General features: G+C 34.8%; 1 protein-coding gene across 1 annotated transcript; it reads right to left on the reverse strand.

Annotated features, from left to right (window-relative positions):
- Positions 1-16,747: 16,747 nt before the first annotated feature.
- LOC134527088 (holotricin-2-like) lies at positions 16,748-21,876 on the reverse strand. The gene is made up of 3 exons (XM_063359439.1): positions 21,847-21,876; positions 20,044-20,211; positions 16,748-18,288 (listed from the first exon to the last, which is right to left on the reverse strand). Exons 2-3 carry the CDS (start codon positions 20,191-20,193, stop codon positions 18,007-18,009), a joined length of 432 nt encoding a protein of 143 aa, XP_063215509.1. The 5' UTR covers positions 20,194-20,211; positions 21,847-21,876; the 3' UTR covers positions 16,748-18,006.
- Positions 21,877-22,927: the final 1,051 nt, after the last annotated feature.

Here is a 22,927-nt window from a genome sequence, read left to right on the forward strand (position 1 = left end):
CTTCTTAGGAACCTGTAGACTGAAATCCCCACATGGGGCTATATGCAGGTAAGGGTTCAAGTCAGGCGCATTCACAGTCCAGCAAAACTAACACCATAATATATTTATATATAAGTCCATTATATGTCCTTTATATGCCATTATATATTGATATATGTCCATTACATGTTATTTATATATTGATTATATTCCTTATATTGATTATTTATCCATTATATATATACCCATATACATATTACCGGACATGCTTCAGCACCTGCTACCCATCAGTCATCCAGGTATTGCCATAGATTGAGGACCATCCACTGGGGCCAGGTCCCCCATTAGGGCCCTGACTAACCAGTGGGTAGTCAATGATCCTGTGCGTGCCTTATCCAGGAGTACATAATCCAAGTATCTCAGTAGTAGTTGAATACTACTCCGCTGACAGTTGCAAGGGAGAATGCTCACGGAGCCAGAGGCTCAACTTCGTCTGCCACTTGAAGTCTCACTATGACTCTCCGAGCAAATTCACGGAAGAGAACCCAACTCTCTTTCCGTGCCACCACATTTGCAAGGTCGTAGTCACACCCAATCAGACCCAGGTGGAACTTCAGCTGTTCACGAAGATCCTCAACTTTTTCACAATCATGCAGCACATGTCTGACATCATCCACTGTGTGGCAGTGCCCACACAGCGGATTCTCTGCTAGACCAAATTGGTGTAGTTTGGCCTTGAAGTTACCATGCCCAGTTAGAAGTTGAACCGTGGCCCGCGTCAGTTCTATATGTTTGCACTGAAGTCGATCTTGTACATTCGGGAAGATCTCATAGGTATGCCTACCTTTTTCACTTGCTTCCCACTTGCGCTGCCACTGCCCCATGGTCACTTCTCTGAGCCTTATGTGGTCCTCCAGCCTGAGGGTGCCCGCAGCTTTCAGGGCAGCAAGCTGCCCTTTATCAGCCACGAGCAGATCCAGTGGGATCACCCCAGCGAGAACCTGCAGAGCGTCATTGGATACGGTACGGTAGGCCCCGGTAACCGTAAGTAGGGCAGCACGCTGCGCCAACTGCAGTTTCCTCCTCATGTGTACCAATCCTGAACGATGCCACCATGCAACTGCACCGTAAGTCATGATTGGGATGAACACCCCCCCTGTACAGACATGTCAGCGTAGGCGACGATAGGCCCCGGTTGGTCGGGGACAATCCTCGGAGGCGATGAAACATCACCACAGCCTTTTGGGAAACGTACTCTAAATGCTTAGCAAATAAGAGCCGATCATCCAGTAAGACTCCCAGATACTTATGAGTGGTGGTAAATTTCAGGCGCTCACCCCCCAGGCTCACTTGTGGGTAGTGAGCCCAGGCTCCGCTAAACTTGCCCTTTAGCATCATGCATCTGGACTTTCCCGATGAGAACCGAAGTTTCACCGAGTCAGCCCAGGATGAAATCTGCACCAAGATCTCATTACATCGCCACTCAAGAGCAGACCTGGAACAACCTGAGACGAGAATAAGTCCATCATCGGCATACCCAAAGATCTCGCAACCCTCAGGCAGCCGGATCCGGAGGAATCCATCGAACAGTATGTTCCACAACAAGGGTCCAAGCACGGAGCCCTGGGGGCAGCCCTTAGACAAAGTCTTTTCTACTTCCGCATTCCGCAATTCCACCACAGCTATGCGGTTGCGAAAGTAGTCACACAACAAGGAGTAGAGGTTCTGAGGACACTCCAGCTCTCTCAGCCGGCTGAGGATCCCCGGCCACCACGCTGTGTCAAAGGCACTGGCGATGTCCAGGAATATCCCCATCAGGTATTTTTCCGTACATCGCCCCACACTGCTGAGGAGGTCATGCAGGGCGGTTTCCGTTCCAACACCCGATCGAAAGCCGTACTGACGGATGTGCAATCCCCCCACTTGCTCAAGGTGGTGCAAGCGAAGTACAGTTCGACCTACGCATTTGGCTATTTCTTCAAGTTTGTATTTCTTGTACTTGTGCCTTTCTCGTCCTACTATGTGTAGCAATTCCCGCTTAATCATACTGGCATCATAAGAAAGGATTTTCTCCGTGAGCCACTGTCTTATATCCCCCACATGCCAACGTTGCACGGGAATCGGTTCACACATCCTGCTATGGTATGACGCATTATCCAAAACAATAACAGATCCCTCTGGAGTGTTTGGCAAAAGTTGTTCGGCAAACCACTTTTCATACCCATCTGCAGTCATTTCATAATGAGCGTCAGCTGTGTTCTTTTTGCACAAGAAATCAAGGGCAGCATTTTGAACAAAACTGTCCTCATTACCTGCATGCACTAATGCAAACGTGCACCTCGTCCTGTAGGAGGTTTAAGGCCTGAACTAAGGCCTTCAATAGCTGCCTGCCGAGCACTCTTCACTGTTGTATCTTTCCATGCCTTTTCCACACTGAGCCCCACATTTACCCAAGATTCATCTGTATAGATAACTGGTTTTCCTAAATCCCTAAATCTTTTTACTTCTCTCAAGTAGGTATGCCGCCACCGAATTATGTCGTTACGTTCTATGAATGCTGCCTTGTTTCCTCTTCTTTAATACTCAAACCCAATGTCATGAAGGAACCTATGCAGGGTGGTACGAGAGAAATATGGCAGTGATTCGTCACTATTCACTTTTGCTAAAATGACTTTTAAAGTGGGAGGAATGTTAGCAAACAAAAAAGTGTGAACGATCCGCCGTAGCCCACTCTGCACAATGCCATCGTAAGTTTGTTTTCGGCAATTTTTCTGTTTGTCTTTTTTTTTATCTTACTAGGCGAACTAGGGTACCATGTCGCTGCAGTTCCGTCCTTATGTTGTAAATGGTTCGTTCGTAACAGACGGTTGCTTTGTAAGCTTCATTAATTGCATTGCACACACTCATATTTTTTGAAAAATACTCAAATACATTCAACACAATCTTGCGCTCCCTCCCGCGTAGCCTAACGATATAATTTCTTTTGGTGTTCTATCTTCCATATTTTATATGTACGTAATAAAAATAAATGTAAAAAATAAAATCACGTATGTTAATATATAATTTGAAAAATTATAACTTTAACGAGTCACCGGACACAAGGCGTTGCTTCGTCGCGAGACGCGATACTAACTGGCAGACTGGTTTTCAGAAACACATGGTTGACTAAGGAAGCCATGTATTTGAAATTGCTTGCAGGACAGAACCCCACTAATCTAAACACACGACCCTGTTTCCTCTTACGACGGCAGCTTGTGAGAGAAACCTCTAATGCGGTGCGCTCTTGAACTGATAAGGCACATCTTTAACAGCTATTTCCACGGAAACTGTAGAAGCAATTGAGATGGAGCTGCTTTTAAAAACTTATTCAATTCATTGTGAACATTTTTTACACTTTCGTCCACCATCTATCTTTAATAGAAAAAAAAATTCTGCTGGTCAACTTTTTGATGTGTCAGTTTGTGAGAAAATGCATTTCAATATATTAAAAAAAAATTATTTATGTAAAACCTGTACAGTTTTTGTCTTAACATTTGTTCGGTGGCGTCCTAGGGCATTAATTTATTAATAAAAAAATCTGAATGAAATACACATGTAGGTTTTTTTTGGTGTGAAACATCTCGGAATACTTCAAAACAGTTCGCAGTGAATAAGTTATGTTTTTTTAATTTTTTCGGACACTTAAAAAATTGTCAAGTATTCAAAATAAGCATTGCCTGATGCGTATTTCGATGCAATACAATACGAAAAAAGTTTGGTCCAAAAATTTAAATTTAAATTTTGTTTGATATTTAGCAACAACGCACGAAGAGATAATGACAGCGCTAACGGCAATCGGCGTGTGTTAGAAAGAGAGAGAATGCGCTCATTTACTTTCACACTGCAATCTAAGAGTGGGATGCTCTATAGAAGTGGTATTTGTGCTGTTGGAACCCTTGACTTCTTAGCTACACACAGTTTATGTATTTCATTGCATGGCGGCTCGTTTTACTGTGAAAGAGATTTTAGCAGGCTGCAAAAAGTGTGGTTACAAGTTCGATCCTGGACTGTGCTAATGTAATGTTGACTTTACCAAGTTTGCGATACAACGAACATGAGTTGACTATGATAATGTCAACAAGGTGATAGAAAAGACAGGTAATAAAGAAGTCTCATATACCAATTACTGGTGCGCATGGTAATGTAAAGATGTCTTAATAAGCTTTCCAGCATATCCACTCCACCCATATGATGGTTTTATTAACGTATTACACCAAGACAATGAATAGTTATCTTCATCTTTTCCTTCCTGTTATATTTATTGATTGGACCTTTAATGTTGCGTGCCAACAAAAGTTGAAAACAATGTAAAACATAGTACATTGCTGATTTCAGTTGTCTCATACGTCAAACAATACTCCCAGGAAAAATCCCCATTATTCTTTCTTCAAAACCTCTTCGTTAGGAAGTTTGTACATTGGTATTCTGTTTGATCTTTTAGTACCTAAATTATATTTACATTGACTACCCAACTATGAAAGGAGAGAATAGCTTTTGTAATAATTATCGAAATAAACCTAATGCTAACAACCACTTGGAACGTCCCGGAATATGTCACCACGACATTTGCGCTTGCACCGAAATATTTTCGTTTCCTGATATGTTCTTTGTATAATTTTTTGTCCCAGTGATGATTTCTATTTTGTATGCAGTCAAACCAGAGAGTACAATTAACTTGTTTCCCCATTTATGTAGTTTTTGAGTATTCCATCAATAGGTGTCTTGACTAAGTGGGTCACACCATCTTATCAACGGGTTAACACTCTTCCATGGAGACAAAAACTCTTATACCCCTAGCCTTCTCATGGCTCTAATCCTAACCAAGGTTTCTATAAGTTAATAGGAAAAAAAATAATCTAAATCATTGCCAAATGAAATCTAAATATATGACCATTTTGTTAAAAACAGAGTAAAAGAAAGAATATAGATAGGTTACGTTTGTTTGCTTGTATATAATAATATATTAAGTCTGCTTGGAGATCTCTCTGAGATCTATCGCGGTTCTCCCCGCTCCGATGGAAAGCTGCATTTGGCCTGGGCACTTTAAGAGTGCCCAGTTTCCACGGTGCCCAGGGGACCACGGGGAGGCTGCCGCCCGGCGACACAGTCCCTCCTTTATTTATTATTTGTTTATTTTTTTTTTGCAATATTTGAATTCTATCTTTTGACTTTTTTATTTTGGATGTTTATGGAAACTCAGGACAATATAGAACCAATTTAAACATAAAATATGTTACATATTAACTATAAAAAAGACATATGTTAAAATTATGGCAAATAAAATCTTTGATCATGTATAGTGGTATAGAATAAAAAATAAGAAATAAAATAAATTCGTAAATTTTATTATTTATCAGCATTAATAATTTTCAAAAAATATAAAATTATTAGTTCGAATTTTGTGATTACAACAAAATATATAAATCATCTAAATATATTAAACATTTTTTTATGGATCATGTAACGAGAATATCTACAACCAGCATTTAACATAATATGTTTAAAAGCAATTACAACTGCATTTAATGTTAATAATTGTAACATAAAATTAAGTTTAAAATCGTTAAGTGTATTAAAATATTGATACTTACAATCCATAGAATAATTAAAATAAAACTATGCAACAGTGCAATAATTAGGAAATGGGTATAGAAATATATTATTTACTATAGTCTTACGATCCTGGAATCACACTATCACAAATGTATATCATCATTCAGGACCATAACAGTACTATAAACATTAGTTAAAACGAATATATATTGGTATACCTACACATTAAAAATTTCTTAAAGCTCAGGCACTACTCCTCTTTATAATGCTTAAGTTTCTTTCTAAGTTGCTTACGTTCTCGTGTAAATAAGGAGCAATTATATAATATTTGATATGAGTCCTGTTTCCCTTCGCCACATTGAGATGTTATCTTCTATATTACTATTATTTTTTATGTAATATGTTATCGGTCTATACCCAGTAATTTATACTGTGACGTTTTTATTGAAATACATTGTGCTATTGTACCAATTATTACATTTTTTATAAAATTTTTGATATTGAAATAACCTTCGATGTTTATAACTGAGTCAATCAACTATTGTTTACTTATTTTGTATAAATATTGTTTAAATGTGTTTTCCAAAATACTACTGAATATTACTGAAATACCACCGTTTCTCATCCACTTCTTCAGTTGTATATTCTTCATCATGGTCAACTATTGAATTAAGTTGTTTTAAGTTATACATGATGTTCCTTTACCCTATATTATATTCAAGAGGTATCACTTTGTTAAATAACTAAGGTGGTAACAGATGAAGTAGTTGTGCACATACCTGTATTTTCAAAAGTAAACATATTTATATCCTTGTGTTGCTTTAAGCATTTTTAAAATAAGTGTGATCTTTAATATATGAGCAGGAACTGTTTCAGTATATTGTATTGTATTGAAGCGAAGTGGCTTGTTTTTTTTTAGTCTGTCTCAGTTTAGTGTAATATATTTGTTACAAATCTTTTGTCATAAAAAAGGTTTTTGGTTTTTTAAATTATGTATTTCAGATGTGGAAAGAAGGTGAGTTTGTGATCCAAATATACTTCTAATTATTAAAGTCAGTTTACGAATTAATACTGTAATAATTTCATTACTAAAAAGTGACCCTTTATTCAGGTTACGCTTGACTCGTACAGCAAATGTTTTAAAAAATGAGATCTTAAATCATTTGTATTCATTCATAGAGATAACTATTTCATAGCACTTCTTCAGAAACATTTTCAAGTTACTGCTTGCTTTTACCTTGAAAAACTACAGCTAAGTCAACCGTAAAGGATGATGTTTAAAACATTCTTTAAGAAATGTTAATATGAATTAAATCCACATGGTAGGTCCTAATAGGGACCCCTGTAAATAACCCCTATCAATGTTCAGATTATTTTTTATATTTCTTTGTGTTACCTGTAGCCGACAATCACTTAGATAACTCTACATTATTCTTTCATTTCTCTTGAGATATTAACTTATTAACATATAATTTTATATAACACCATCTTAATGTAGTAAATCATTTAATTATATCCAAAAATTTCAATATTGCATATTTGACGTTCACGTTATTAATAATTTCTACAAGGTAAATACTTTAGGTCTGTAACCAAATTGAAATTTATGTAAATGTATTTTAATAACTATATCTTTTTACTGAAAATAGTTTTCTCAAGTATCTTACCTAATATAGAGTAAGCAGATAGGACTGTATGAAAATGGATTAGTTTTAGGTTAATCATAAAAATTTTTTTAAGAGTATTCGCCTTGGAAACACACATACATTGTTAGGGGATTGCTCCCTCTTTTGGTTGGTTTACCCAGCCCTCATACCATAAGCCCTACCGGCCTAAGCCCCCCATGGGCGGGGATACAGAATATGTTGTATACGCAAATCGGGGAAGCTGTTAGAGCTCCGGCTATGACCAGAGGCTGAGGCTACCAATCTCAGCATAGTCAACACCTGGGCACCTTGCCTCACTCAGCTAACCAGACAATTGGCGCTTCGACCTTATCAGCACTGCTGGCAACTACACAGATATATATCTTCACAACTAAATCACCCAGTAAACATGTGGTCCGATGGAGGAGTATCTAACATGAAAACATACATCAATTGATATCATATCTGACCTCCGATGCAACTCTGTACATGGAAAAATGGTACTAACGTAATACTAATATACACAACCGAAACATATATGTTTTTAAATTATAAAAATTGCATCATTTTAACACGCTTTATATTACCTTCACCTGTATGTTTGTTTGTTTGTATGTTTGTAACCGACGCCTTTGGGTCCCATTTTGACCCACTTTATACGGCCAGATTTAATTGAAACTTTGTATATTTATCGAGGACCGATGACAATACACTAATTTGATAAGATTATTCCATTAGCAATTTGCAAAATATATTTTGACATTAAAACGTCTAATAAATCGATGAACGCCGGCTGCACGCAGGAAAAAAAGTCCCGTAATGCACACTGTCCCACTACGGATGTCCCACTACGGATGTGTCCTGTTATGCTCATTTTACGCATGCATGGCATCTCTCTTCCACACGATTGGAATAACCATAGATTTGAATTTTCAATCATATTTTCGTCGTTTGAATTATTAATATTATGTAAATAACGATCGTCCACCGATTTTCAGCACAATCGGTACGGTTATTTAAAAGTAATGTTGAATATTCAAATACTTTTTTAACGGACAATGGTGTTTTACAGTTAAACATAATAATTGAAATTACACCCGGGATCTTTTGCACAATGTTTTAAAAATTATTGTGACACAATATAAATAAGTTTGGTGAATTTGAGATGCGTATTTGTTATAAATCGTGTTATAAAAACGAGCGGACTACATACGTTTTTAAAACTTCCACAACACAAAACAAAAATGTTATACATATATATAACAACTGAAACAATTGATTTCTGTATGGCCTCGTGGCCTTGAGGGTATCATCGCTGACTACCAATTCAAAGGTTGAAGGATCGAATCCCGGCCACTGCGATACATTGATTTTAGTACTTGTAAAAATAAATACGGCGCGCGCGACACTACAAAAATAATAAATACATTTGAATTAATGAATGCAAATAAAAGTAAATTTATCAATTAAATTGTAGATTTCATTTCACTCCTTCTTTGAATCCATACAAAATAGTGATAATTCAATAAAAATGAATCAATTTTATTCATAAAATTATGCAGATGTACATTTTATTATACAAAAGATAGAAAAATTTAAAAAAAAATTTCATCCTCAAAGAAAATAATATTTTTAATGCCTAAATGGTTTGGTTGCAAAAACCTATATCGGCTCAGTCTCAGGACGAATATGATATTTCATTTTCTTCTGGATCAATCATTCAATCAATGTTTTGTTATGACGTTGTCACGTTAAACTATCGTCCGTAAACCGACTTTACAGACAACCATTTTTTTCATTTATATAATTTCAGGCTTTGTTTATATCGCGCCAAAGACAAACTGAACGAAAAGAGTTCGCACATTGTAAAGAAAACCATTTCGCTCATGTACGAACTATTTTCTTTCAGTTTGTCTTTGGCGCGATATAAACAAAGCCTACTAAGTATTGTGATATTTAATTAAATGAAAAGTCAGAGTGGGTTATGATTATTGTGAACAATATACTTTTTTGAAGAGAATATTATTACACGCTTTATATTAGCTTCACCTGTATATTTGTATGTTTGTAACAGACTTCATTGGGAGCGATTTTGACCCACTTTAAAAGGGCCATATTTCATTCAAACTTTGTAGATTTTTCGAGGACCGATGACAATACAATAATTTTATTACTTTAACCCGAAAAAGTGAAAAAGGGTGGCCATAGCGCCAAAATAACCTACTTTTTTACTATGGTCATTAAACATGCTTTTTGTATGTCCATGAGTCCGGGGCATTGTGGTAATTTTTTCCGAAGTCGACTGCCCCTTCAATTGTGTTTGTTTGTGTGTGTGCGGGGAGGGGGGTTCTAAACCCCAAAATTTCAAAAATTTCAAAAAATGATTCTCCTTCGAGCTCTTCCAAGCAATTTGTGATCCTTACCTCTCAAACCTTCGCCAATCACCCCCCGCCCCAAGGGAAAGGTCATTTGCCCCCGAGTTTTCGAAATTTTTGACAATTAAAGTACTTAATTTTGACGTGCATCCAGGGCCTTCGCGCTCCATAAGAAAATGGGGGGGGGGGAGGCAATGGCCCCTGTATGTTAGTATGTAACGGAATCTTTGAACATGATTTTTACCCCCTTAAAAACGTCAGATTAACTCGAAATTTGGCATACTTATCAAGGACTGATGACAATTCAATATTTCAAACAGTTAGACCCGTTATCCTTACTAGGATGATCAGTATTGGCGATTTTTTATTTTCCTAAACTTGTAGTGTCATGTGCCAAGACCAAGAAGGGAAACTACCAGGCGCGCCGATCACCTATTTCTCAGTCAAGTTACCGACTTTGAATAAGAAGAAATTTTTGCAAAGGGAACCTGTGAACAGACTATCTCTTTCAAGGGAGGCAGCAGGTGCCCAAATTGCTCATTTCTTGAATAAGTTACCGACTTAGAATAAACATCAATGACTTCCCGATTTTATTGAAAATCATTGTTATTTTTAGTAGGATATTGAAAATATTGTGTATTATAGTTCTTCAACAAGCTATATCGAACATATATTTTTAAAGCAGACAATATCTAGTCAAACTCACTTTAATAGTTAATTGATGTAATAAAAAAATCCAACCAAAAAATTAAAAATAAATAATAGTTTAATAAAAATAAAAACACGCTTCTATAGAAAATCCAACTAAAAAATAGAAAATAAATTTTAATATATATAAATAAATTTAAAATAGTGTAAATAAGAAAGAATATTTTTTATTATAAAAAGAGCGTGGGGTGCAATTTAATATATTATGAAAATGATAATCCGTCTACTCATGAATGTCCATAAAATATTTATAACTATTGACACCATGCATCTCACTCGTTTTTTTATAATAAAATACATTTTTTTCTTTTTTACACTATTCTTAATTTATATTTATTAAAATTTATTTTCTATTTTTTTAGTTGTATTTTCTATAAAAGAGTGTTTTTAATGTTTTCAAACTATTATTTATTATATGTGTTGTCTAGTACTAAGTTTTCCTCTCACCTACACATACATTAACGTAATAATTAATGGTACCAAAAACGGAAAGTATGCAGGGTAAAATTATGTTTACACAAATTAATTTTTACACTGGATATTATTGTTCCCTTTAACATAAAAAACTCCTTATTACCAGTTACCAAAATGATGGATAATTTTTAATTGAACTCAGCGTTAAATGGGAGGTTAGTTTAATAGAATCAGTCACAGGACATCTTGCTTATTTAAGTCATAGGGACCAGAAATAATTTTGAATATAATCTATCCTTTTGATAAAAGTTTTAATTATGGTTTTTATAACTTTTAAGTACTTTTAATCCCTAATTAAATGTATAACATGTAAAATATAAATGCGTTTCTGTCAGGGTTACAGTTTTCATACATTCGCCGTGGCGTCACTATGCCTATTCTGCGTCACCGGCTTACCTCAGGAGCCGGCCACGATTTTTTAGTTCTTAGACTCCTAAGTATGTTATCAGAGATATCAGCTTCAAAATAAATCACACACACTTATAGGCCAATAGCATGTGTTTACATCAAGTGATATCTAGCTAGCTACATCGAAATATTTAATAAGGCATAGCATCAAAAAAGTTAAATCAATCTTTACAATAACAATGCTGATGGGTTCACGTAATTTCAATAATTTAAACATACAAAACTTGATTAAAGAAGAAAGTTATTTCTAACACAATGTATATAGCCAACTAAAATTATAAATGAAATACTTATAGTGAGTGATAAAAAACGTAAACAGAGCTCCAATAAATATTCTTGGCAATACTTAAATTGCATATCACTGGAACAAACATGCACCACTTCAATTTTTATGCTATCCGTTCAGAAAAAAAAAATCTTTTTAACATTTTCGTAAATATTAAAGTAGTGGCAGTTAAACCCTATTTTCGCACTAACCAAAGCAATGAATATAAAGCAACATAATAAATACTTAAATAAACCATTTAACTAAGCAAGGCAGGAACCTGGGTAGTTAAAGATCGTTTTGCTGTTTATTGCTACAATGCACCCGCATGGCTTTATCTCATGCACGTATGTTTGATGTTAAAATACCTTCTATTATATTTATGACTCTTGACGCTATAGATTTTTTTTTTTTTAATACTTTGAAGGCGGCTTTATTTAAACAATGACTGGTCGGACCTCTTAATTAGAAATTATACGCCCTTGACCACACAGCCTTGAAGACATCTACCAGTCTGAGATTTCAATAAAGTATGTAAAATGAAACACAAATTATGACTTCTATTTTTTGGAGGAATGATAATATCAGAGTCATTTACATAACTTGGTAATAAGATATCATGTCATTCGTATCCTGCTGATGAAATCACATCCCTTTGATGTGATCGTATCGACGAAGTGTTATCAAATCCTGTTAAAAATAAAGTCATTTACGTGAAAGTGGAATGTGCGAAGTCAAGTATGTAGTCAATACTAAATATGAAAAGGTTCAAAACATTTGTCCATGTAATAAAAAAAATTTTCAGTAATTCCCCGCTCTATAGTAGACATAAAACATGCTTAGTTAGTTTAGTTAATTTCTTTTTAGTGATTAAATCCATACAAATGTGTGTAAGTTCGCAGACAATAGTATGCCAGCTTGAAATATGACATAGATGTTTTAAATAAAATATATAATTAATTAAATTTTCTGTGCTTCTGATTCGCTTAGCCTATGAATGTGATATTGGAAATGTTCTGGTATTGTAATTCGGAGACGCCAAATCTATACACACAACATTGGATATTACTAGGTTGAAAGGCATGCCAATACCAAAAAAAAGATGGTCTCGTGGTTTGGAGACATTCTGTATGCTTATCTTTGTTTTTATCTGGGCATATTGCATACTTAGCAATGTCAGACAATAACTCGTGGTTTGGAGAAACTTAGCCCATATTCATGTAGTGGCACTCTTGAACTAAAGAAGTGCACAAAATTTGGCTTCCATTGTATGTTTAGGGATATCTGTAACATACGTATTCAGCTACCCAGGAGTCTTTGTTTGCAGTGTGGATTATTAATAAAATAAATATTTTAGAGCATAAAGTACGGTTCAAATTTCAAGTTAGAACCATACCTTGAAATAAATCAAATCAATAATTAAATTAATATGTTAATTTTTTTTATGAATTAAGTAATTTTTACCGATTTTATAGCTTAATAATTACAGATTTTGAAGATTGCGACAAAAATGTCTGTAAGTATGACTGACAACGTAGAAATAAATAATAAATCACTTTAGCAGGTTAAAATTAATCCAATATGGCGACAGTGCATTCTAGCCGTCAATGTGACACTGCCGCTCCTAGTATCGAGTATTGAAACAAGAGGTTTGATGCACCCCTCTAACAAACGACGTCTGTACATTTTGACACTAGCTCTTATAGAAGCACGTTTTTAAAATAAAGATAGCAGAAATACCAATATTGTGATTCTATTACTCCTTCAAATTAATATAAAATCCAGTCTGATTTTTTTAATGTTCCCTCTTTATTTCTCAGTCTGGTAAATTTATCAATGGCATTGTGTCACAGGCGAATTCTTCCAAACTAGATGTCAGAAATCTCTTGGTTCATATCACCCTGGCTCCAACCATTTTGTATAAATAATTAATTTTTATGAGTAGGTAAGGGTCATATCATCATTGGTGGGTAATGAAACATGACATTTACGTGCATGAGACGGTGTGCTGTTGGAAAATCTAAGAAAAAACAGCAGAATAAAATATGGTGGACAATATTTCATCTGAGATAGCAACCTCTAACAGAACAAAAAAGAGGATTGTGGCTGTGACATAACTGAGAATGGTGGCCTCTAGCAGACGAAAACAAGACGGCGTTCGTGAATTGAGCGTAATTGGCGGCTGTGATATCATAATTAAAACGGTGAAATATTCTACCGGAACGAAAAGCGCAATGCATGTGAGTAGGGCACTCGTTTGTGATGTCAGCAAAGCAAAAGGTGGGGCATTTGATTCCCATATGGCGGAGGAATATCTATAATTCTATATGGCGGAAAGATTACGTTCAAGATCAAGTCCCATTTCGAACCTTAAGCATTTGTGATGTCACAATACAAGATGGTTGTTGGCACCACAGAAACAACTTGGTGAACCCTGTCCTATGTTTGGCATTATTATATTATAAAAGGGAAATTATTTGATTATTTTAAGCAAATTCTAAATGCAGTAAATAAAAGTGATAGTGTAAACATTGGCATAAACTGAATTCAAATGAAATAGGTGAGTGTTTAAGAATTTTTTTGATTTTTCTTCTTCCAGAAATGATAATGAGGTTTAGTTTCATGATAGTAAAATACATCCTCTAACTTTCTAAATGAAAACTTTTAAACATAACATAATTATCTATACTGATAATAAAAAAAGGCTTCTAAAAACCATTTAGAAATTTTCATTCTTAAACTCTATTAATATAAATCATTTATTGACGTGTACGAACACGCCGGTTATTAGCAAATATTATAGGTACGAACTTATAACTTATCAAAACCAATGTGAAAATTGATCAACTATGTGTTCGAGAAAATTTTTCTTAGGTAAAGTTTAGTGCCGTTTTTGGGGTGAATATGGGGTAGTTCCATCAGAAACGCCGCATATTTTGAAAATGAACAATAGAAAAATATTTATTTGATAATAATTTAACATACACAATGTTACATAAACTACCATTTTTTTCTTTATCAGAAAAAATTATTATTCTTAATAAAATAACTATATGTTTTAAATAACAAAACAACTTTTAGGGCTTGTTTTTTCATCAGAATAATGTTACATAAAGTAGAGATGCATTTATAAAGAGAACAGATGCAGCTCTTTAATTATTTTTAAAGTTAGTTTTTTCTCTTTTCAAAGTTTCTAAATTCTCTCTTATGGTAAGAATCAGTGCACATTGTTAAAATCATCGTTTCAGATAAGGAGGTAGTTGTGCTAGTGGGTTTATTTGTTGGAGATACTTTGTTGGAGTCTATTTAAACGTAAAGAGTGTAGGATATGTTTTACACTGGAATGAGATATCAATTGGAATTTTAGAGGGCACTGGTGACTGAATAGGCCTGTCTGGGATAATAGGAGCATTCGTAGGGCTATCTCCATGAAGTACTTCGACATTCTCCGGAGCAAATTGATTACATTCCGTTTTTACAAAAGCTGAAGTTGCATCAGAAATTGAAAAATAATGGTCGGCAATTGCATTAAGTTTAAAAGAAAAGATTCCAGTCGCCTCATATTGAAACAACATTAACAACAGTGGCAGCTTTTTTCCATGCATTACCAACAAGCTGTCCTGCTTGATATCTGATTATATTTCACCTTAGATGCTCCCGCATCAACATGCTAGCCTCTTTGTTACCTTCAAAAGGCCGAAAAAACGAGCGATCCAGTGATTGGAATGGTCGAGTTCCATGACTAGGCAAACCAATTACAACACCGCCTTCTTTTTAAAAAAATTTTCAAAAAAAAAAAAAAAGAGAGAGAAGCAAGGGAAGCATGTACATCAAGAATAAAATATGTTTTTCCTGTTAGTTTTCTTGGAAAATAATGTTCTTTAAACCATCAAAGAAAAAATTCAACACTTATGTAGGATGATTTTGGATTCATGTACACATGTGAACCTGCAGATTGCTTTTCACACAACTCCTGTTTTTGATTCACCTTTTATTATACCTACAGGAGTTAAGTATCTTCCTTCTGCATTAAAACATCCTATTTAAGTGATGTTTTCCCCCTTTTATTTAAGTGCCATTGTGTGGACATTTCTAGAACCTTTGTTTGCTAACACTTTACCTGGTTGATTAATGAGAGGGAATCCCTATTCACCAACATTAAAAACATGACTTCGTTTGCCAAAATAAATAAAATTATCTGTCGCTATTCGCAAGTATATAATTTTAACAAATATATTTTTGACACTGCGGCATCTTGCCTTTATTTTTGCGCGGCATCTTTACTAATGTTGAAGGAAAGATGACGCACTTAAGGAATGCAGTAAGAAAACGGTTCTTTTATAATGCTTGTACGTCACAAGATTCACAACACATCAAAAAAGTAAAAAAAAAAACTTATTCAGCAATAAACTTATAGTTACATATATTAACATGGCTTTATACACACCTCATTCAAATTTTTCGGGCCAAAACTCCTGCTTTAAGTAAAAAAAAATTAACAATTAATAGCGTAACGTCGCAGCTAACCAGAAGTACTACCATGGTGTCGATGAATGGATACAAGACACACGTTCTGCTCGATCACTGCTACGATCTGTGTGAGAGTGCAGTAACAAGGAGGAATTCACTGTATGGCAAATCTAAAAAATGGGAGGTTTCCAAGCGAAGTTTAATTGGTATTCACCTCGGGTAAAAATCTTAAATTATTAAAGCTTATTTTTTTTGTATGTGTGTTTTATGTGCGTTTAAAATCTTCTCATTTCACAAAACTAATAGCAGTATGTGTATATATATTTCGCAGAATGATTTAGTGATTAAAAACTAAATAAATATAATTCCAAAATATAAAATATGCCACGAATGGAAATCAAGGACGTAAGCCAGTAAAAACAGAAGTGTTCAAGAATATAATTTTATTCGGTGTGGAAGCTGTACCATTTCGAGCTCAAGTAATTTGATTTTAAATTAAAAAGTTTTTGGCCTAAATATATAACGGAACTTAGTAGTATTAGATACCGTATTATGTTTATGTAATGCGAAGTTTCAGTAAGTGTAAAAAATTGAAAATATCTTTCGATACAAGAATATTTTTTATGGTACAAAAATTGAGTCTTTGCCAAAGAAAATTACTTGTAACACGTTAATAGTTTTTCCTTCCTCCTTCAGCCTCACTTTCAGTTAAATTTAAAGCCAAAATAAACATTTAAATGTATGATAAAATTTATATATATATTAACTCTGGTAGAATGCTTAGATATCTGAGTCTAGCATTGGCATGTTTCAAAGGAAAATATATGCCCTTGTTTGGACATAAAACCATTTATTTTCAATTACTAAACATTACATGATACATTTCACTATATTAAATATTTATACGAACATATACAAGAATTACCAAATTTTTACAAACGTATCTATAAAGATAAAATATCTTATGTCTAACTTAAGAGCTCAATTGGACTAATAGTGTTCCTGCAAAATAGTACATTAGTAACCTAATCATGCATAAAATATGAGAGTTTAAAACATAATTTTACTAAACAAACACAAACAGGGCAATGTCAATGGAACCGAAGTAACAAATCTTTTTCCTAATATTTAAAAAATTGGAAAAAGTGCGGTCTTATCATCTGTACAGAAATATTTCCAGAAGTAGTTGGTTTAGAAGAAATTTTAGAAACTTAAAAATGTCGTAAATATCAAATTAAAATATTTTTTTAATTGTATCTAAATTTCTTTCAAACAAAAACTTTGAAACAAGATTGTAATTATTACTTTAAGGATTATTCTTGATCTATCCACGTATATGCAATTACACCAGTGAAACAATTTACAGTCATTGAAATAATTATACTGTATGGTTACATTACGTATTTGTAATTAGAAAAAAAAAGAAATTTGAAGTTATACCGCAAAACGTATGCTAGCATTGGCACCGAATCGAGAAGGACCAAACTATTTTGAACTCTTTACTCCTTAACCTGTGACAAAAAGTATAACGTAAGTATCACACCCCTCCACATATTAAAATTGGTACCTGTGAATACTTGTGAATTCCTATTGCTGTCATATTTCATAAATCACAATATGTTTCATTCAAAAGAAAAAAAATGTTACATTATCATATTTAAAATCTGTACAAATTTTGCAACATAACCCATTTGCACATTCACACAAAGTAACAATTTTTTTATTTGTGCTCGTTTAAAGTGACTTGCAATTAAATTCTAAACAAGATCTCAACGACTCGGGTACATTGCAGAAATGAAAAATTGTATTCTTTTGCAATATTTCAGATTTATGCTCATAAAGAAATAACGGTTAATTTATTTTTACGATGTTTCCAATTGATAGCAGGTGGTGTCTCTTAAAACTAAATTTTGCAGTTACATAACCTTAAAAATGTTTTTCAGTTGATAGGTAATAATAAGTTTTAGGAACAGTGCAGAAACATATCTCTACAAGGTTTACTTTAGACACATTAAAAAGTTATCTTTGCAATGTTTCTGCAGCAAGGCAGATGTATGTGTTCACACGTGTTGTTGTGCACGGGCGAGGATCAGCGCCAGCGGTGCGAGAACACGACCCCCGCGCTGTGCGAGCGCTGGCCGCGCGCCGGCCCGTCGTACACGCGCGTCCAGCGGCCGTGCGCGTCGACGCGCGTGTTGCCGTCGTCGCTGCGCCACACGTTGGCGCGGCCCTGGGCGTCCACCACGGTGCCCACGCCCCGCTCCCTCGTCGCCGACACCGCCACGTCGTTGTCGCGCTGGGCGGGCTGCGCGCCGGGCAGCGGGTACTGCGGCGCGCCCGGCTGCAGCGAGCGGCGAGGCCTCTCCCGCGCCTGCGCAGAGCGACCCTTTTAGCTTGTAAGGGAACAGTGACCTGAAGCCGTGAGACAGACCGCACGTATGACACACGGATCAGGCGCGGACAAGTGTTTCTCGGCCTTTAGATGTAATCACTTGTTATATAGATTTGAATTTAAACTTAACTTTATATAATGGTTACTGGAGAAAATAGCAAACTACTACACGATTTATCGATGCAAATGAAAGGATAAACCATTGTTTGTAGTAAAAAAAATTATTTATGTATTTGTCCTGAGTTGAATTGGCAACCTTGGTTTATCTATATGGCCATGCTAGTATTCCATCACGGAACCTATAAAATCTAATTGTAATATTGTAAATATTTTGCAACAGATTGGTTTTTCACACTGTTTTTTTCTTGTGACTTCCTGTTACAATCTTAAAAAGATAATTCGCGAATTAAGTTAATAAACAAAAAATGCACAAATGAAGGAACACATCTGATACAAAATGTAACACAAAGACCAAACCATATATATATATATGTATATATATAATGTTCTAGTTTCTATATATTGAATGCAGCATAAAGTAAGACCGAATACAAAACAAGAATAAATATTTTTTATCTTACCTATATGGAAAAATATTAATGTTATTGGTGATTGTGGGTGTCTGAACTTATTTAATCAGTTACTCTATCATAGAAAAATCTATTTTGACTTAAGGCAAATGGGTTTTGTTTGCAAGAGCCTTGTTGGTGGCTACCAAGTTATAATGTCCTAGAAGTTTGTTAAGTAAAAAGTAAATTAGCGATAATGACTTATTCAGAACAAAGCCATGTAAACAAAGACAAAACGAACCAGTACCTACGTATGTTAAATAATAATATGTAGTGGGACTTCAGTCGAATAAGTGTGTTGCTAAGTCCCAAATAGAACTAAATTTGGAAATAACTGCGATAGTTTCAACTTAATTTGTACATATTTTGGTAATGTGGAATAAAGTGTTAAGTTTGCTGTTTGTTTAACTAATGAAATATTTCTATATTACATTCATATTTTTAACTAATAAAATCCAGAGTTCAATTTATGAATAGTACCTAAACGAAGGATGCTTAATTGAAACATCATTGTAAAATGTATTTGTAAAGTATAATTTTGCTTAAATAGTTTTTTTCACAGTATATAACTATGTAGTTTCCATTTGTTCACTTTTATGTGTTATGTATAAATGTTATGTCTTATTAAAATATTAAATGCGTACGAAATTTTGTTCAACGAATTGGTGTATAGATGTATAAAAACTGTTAAAAATTAACCCTTAAATAAAATTTGTTTCTGTTTGGTACTAAAAAATTTAATAAATTTAAATTTACATAAAATAAATGTAATGTACAATTTATTGGGTTTATATACAAAATTGTTAATTTTTAATTATAAAAAGAAAATTTTCCTGACCAATGCTAAAACGCATGATTAATTAAATACAGTAAGCGCTTTTATTATTTTAGCCAATATTTTCTCAAAAGCAGATGTCCCCTAAGTTTTTAGAAACACTGTAAAAACTAATAATTGCAAAAAATTTCTGCATCATCGTAAATATGCCTGTCTTGAAATTGTATGTGTTTGACGAAACATTAACCAAGAATGTCGAATAAGCATTAGCGGTTCTATTAAATAAATAGTTATTTTTTTTAATTTGACTGGATTTATATAAACAACTAAGGACCTAACTGCCTCGACCTTCAGTGGATGAATGTTCTAAAGTGGGTGTCGTGAGCTGACCACCAGTAACTCCGCCGGCATCATGGCGGCCTCCTCGCGCTCCAGGAAGGGGCCCTGATGGGTCGCCGGCCAGGGTCCGGGCAGCTCGTAGCGTGGCACCGCCCCGCACAGAGCGACGCCCACGGACAGCACCAGGACTGACAGCTGCATTGTCGAGACTCGTTGAGTCTGCAGGACAGCCTCACTCACTCTCCGCCGGCCGGTCTACAATACACACTTGCACCCTTCCCTGCATCCCTGCACTTGGACATGGTGTTACGTCTTGAATACTGCTAGGTGCTTTAGACTCAGGGAGGGCCCACTATTGCCGGGATCATAATTGATGTAATAAGAACGATCCCCCCTTCCATTTCTCATCAGATGAGCAAAACATTGAAAGGAATTATTTTTCGTTGATGTAATGCTATAATCGTAGTTTATTAATACTCACTTCATGACGGAATAGTCATGATACTTCATATCCAGTTCTTTTCAGGCAATAAAAAAAATCTTGAACTATCTTTTTTACATAGAGGTATGTTTCATTAATCCACATTTCAACAATACTTTTTTAATTACACTATTTCCATAGACATGCATTATTTAATATGTTAAACCCGGCGCAATGCTGTGCCTCCAGACAGGCAGGGCCGACATCTGGAACCGACCAGGGATGTACCAAGCACTGCTCGAGGTCACAAAGCTTTGACAAAATGTGAACGCATGTTGGGGAGGGGGACATATATTTTCCTCCTGCTCCCATAATCCTGTGTAAAATATATCATACCCATCAACAAATGAAAGAATGTTAAAGCAAACTGTGGCCAAAAATTGTTTTAACACTTCTTCCCACAACCCCTCCACTGATACAAATGAAATTACGAATACTAGTTTTTTTTTAAATTTTGTAATTGGAAAAAAATTAGTTATAAGAAAATATGTACATTTACATAAAGACAGATATATTACTTAAAAATAATGTTCACTGTTATACTGGGTTCGTATTCTTACCCAAGGATTAATTGTTTGTGTTGTCCAAGTACCTCCAATAAATTCAATTTAATTTAAAAACCTTTCCCGGAATAGTTTTAACCTTGTGACCTTCAGGAATCAGGACCCCTTATCTTGTGTTGCACTGGTCACTGAAACCCTTTTCGGAGCTAAAGAAGGCTAAATAAAAATTAAATTCAGGGTATTTTATCGTTGGCATACAAATATTTCATTATCAATATTATTTTTAAAAAAATATCAGATAAGGTACGTATTAGTTAAAATAAAAATTAACTTTGGTATATCATTTTTCTTTTTATGTTACTAGATATTACCAATGTGTGTAAGTACTGTACATTATATTGTCACCTTTAAAAAAAATACGAATACAGTATTGAGATAGTAAATTGTAAGCATTGAATATTCTAACTTCTATTTTCTTAAGGGATTATTTCAAATTATGTTTTGCATAAAACTTTGTGTAAATGCAAATTCTTATCTTGTAAAACTTTATTTTTTTTGCAGATGAGATGCAAAATAAATCAAAAAACAAATGCATAATAAAATTAGAAAGTTATAGATATCTATGTTACTTTAACTCGGTTTATCACCACAATATATTTTAAAGCAATTCGCAAATACATATTGCAATATAAAGTATTTTAAACAAATAATTATCATTATTGTTACATTCCATGTATCTTTATAGTACCTATTAAATTAAAATTGAGAAATAAATGTTTTAAGATATAATAAATTATGAGCTTAATACTTTCGGTTATAATTTTTCTAAATAATAAGCGTTAGAAGCGCTATTGCATCAAATTCACTCACCTTCAGTAGGTACAGAGGAGTCTGGAGATCAACTACAAACCCATGGCAGTAGCAGTGTTCTTATATATTCGCGGGGCTGGAGAAACATGCTCGTGAAGGAAGGGGGAAGTTACGGATGAATCTTGCGTTGTGAAAACATACTCCAGTGAATCCCCTGCCTCTGTGATAGGATGGGGTTTCTGCGAAGTTCATAGCCGAGCAATCAGCGCTGATAACCCGAGGTCACAGTGATGCCATCGCCCGCCGTCGCGTCATCGTGTGCAGCGAGGCCGCACAGGCCGCAGAGTGGGTTTTTCAGGGGTTTGGCGGGAAGTAAATCCCCTTGGCTCTGGCACCTAGGATCCGTGTTGTTCAAAATTTATTTCAACTGCTTTAGGGCCCCGTCTACCCAGCACTTACACAGTGTGCTAGACTTGGGATGAAACCACGCGATTTGAAATACGCTCACGTTATCTGAGTGGTGTCTTTAAAAAAAAATTAAGCTCTCTAAATTTTGCGGTGAGGGTGGATGGGTAGGGTGTTTTCCGTATTACGTTTTTAAACTGTTTATTTTAGAAGGATGTAAATAGTTAAAACGCGTGTTTTTAGATTAATATATAGACTTTAAACGCCCGGTAAAGATTCCTTAAAGCACCCAAGCGCATTATATTACACTTTTATCTTCATTTCTCTGCCATGTTATGTAATGGTTATCGCTCAGATTTCAAAGTTGCCCCATGCACGACTAGAAGACAGCGTGCCAGTACGCAACCTTGCGCTTAAATGTGATACCGCGCACATCCAAGCGTCATACCACCTCACTGAAATCGATAAGCCCCTGACTTACTGGAGCCCTTAAGTTTACACTGATAGGACGAGGTTTACATGTCTATTAATATGCGAATTCACAGTAAATCCTTCCAATTAATATGATATTCACACATATGGTTTACAGTTACAAACACGTTAACGTTTACTGTTTTTACTATATTTTTAAATTTAATTTAATAATTTTACCTTAAATAGCAGACAAAATAATTTTACCCTTATCGATTTGTTTATCTCTTATGTACCAGGCACCATTACGTGAATAATTTTTATT

The sequence above is a fragment of the Bacillus rossius genome, chromosome 1 (assembly GCF_032445375.1).
Source record: "Bacillus rossius redtenbacheri isolate Brsri chromosome 1, Brsri_v3, whole genome shotgun sequence".
NCBI classification, from domain to species: domain Eukaryota; kingdom Metazoa; phylum Arthropoda; class Insecta; order Phasmatodea; family Bacillidae; genus Bacillus; species Bacillus rossius.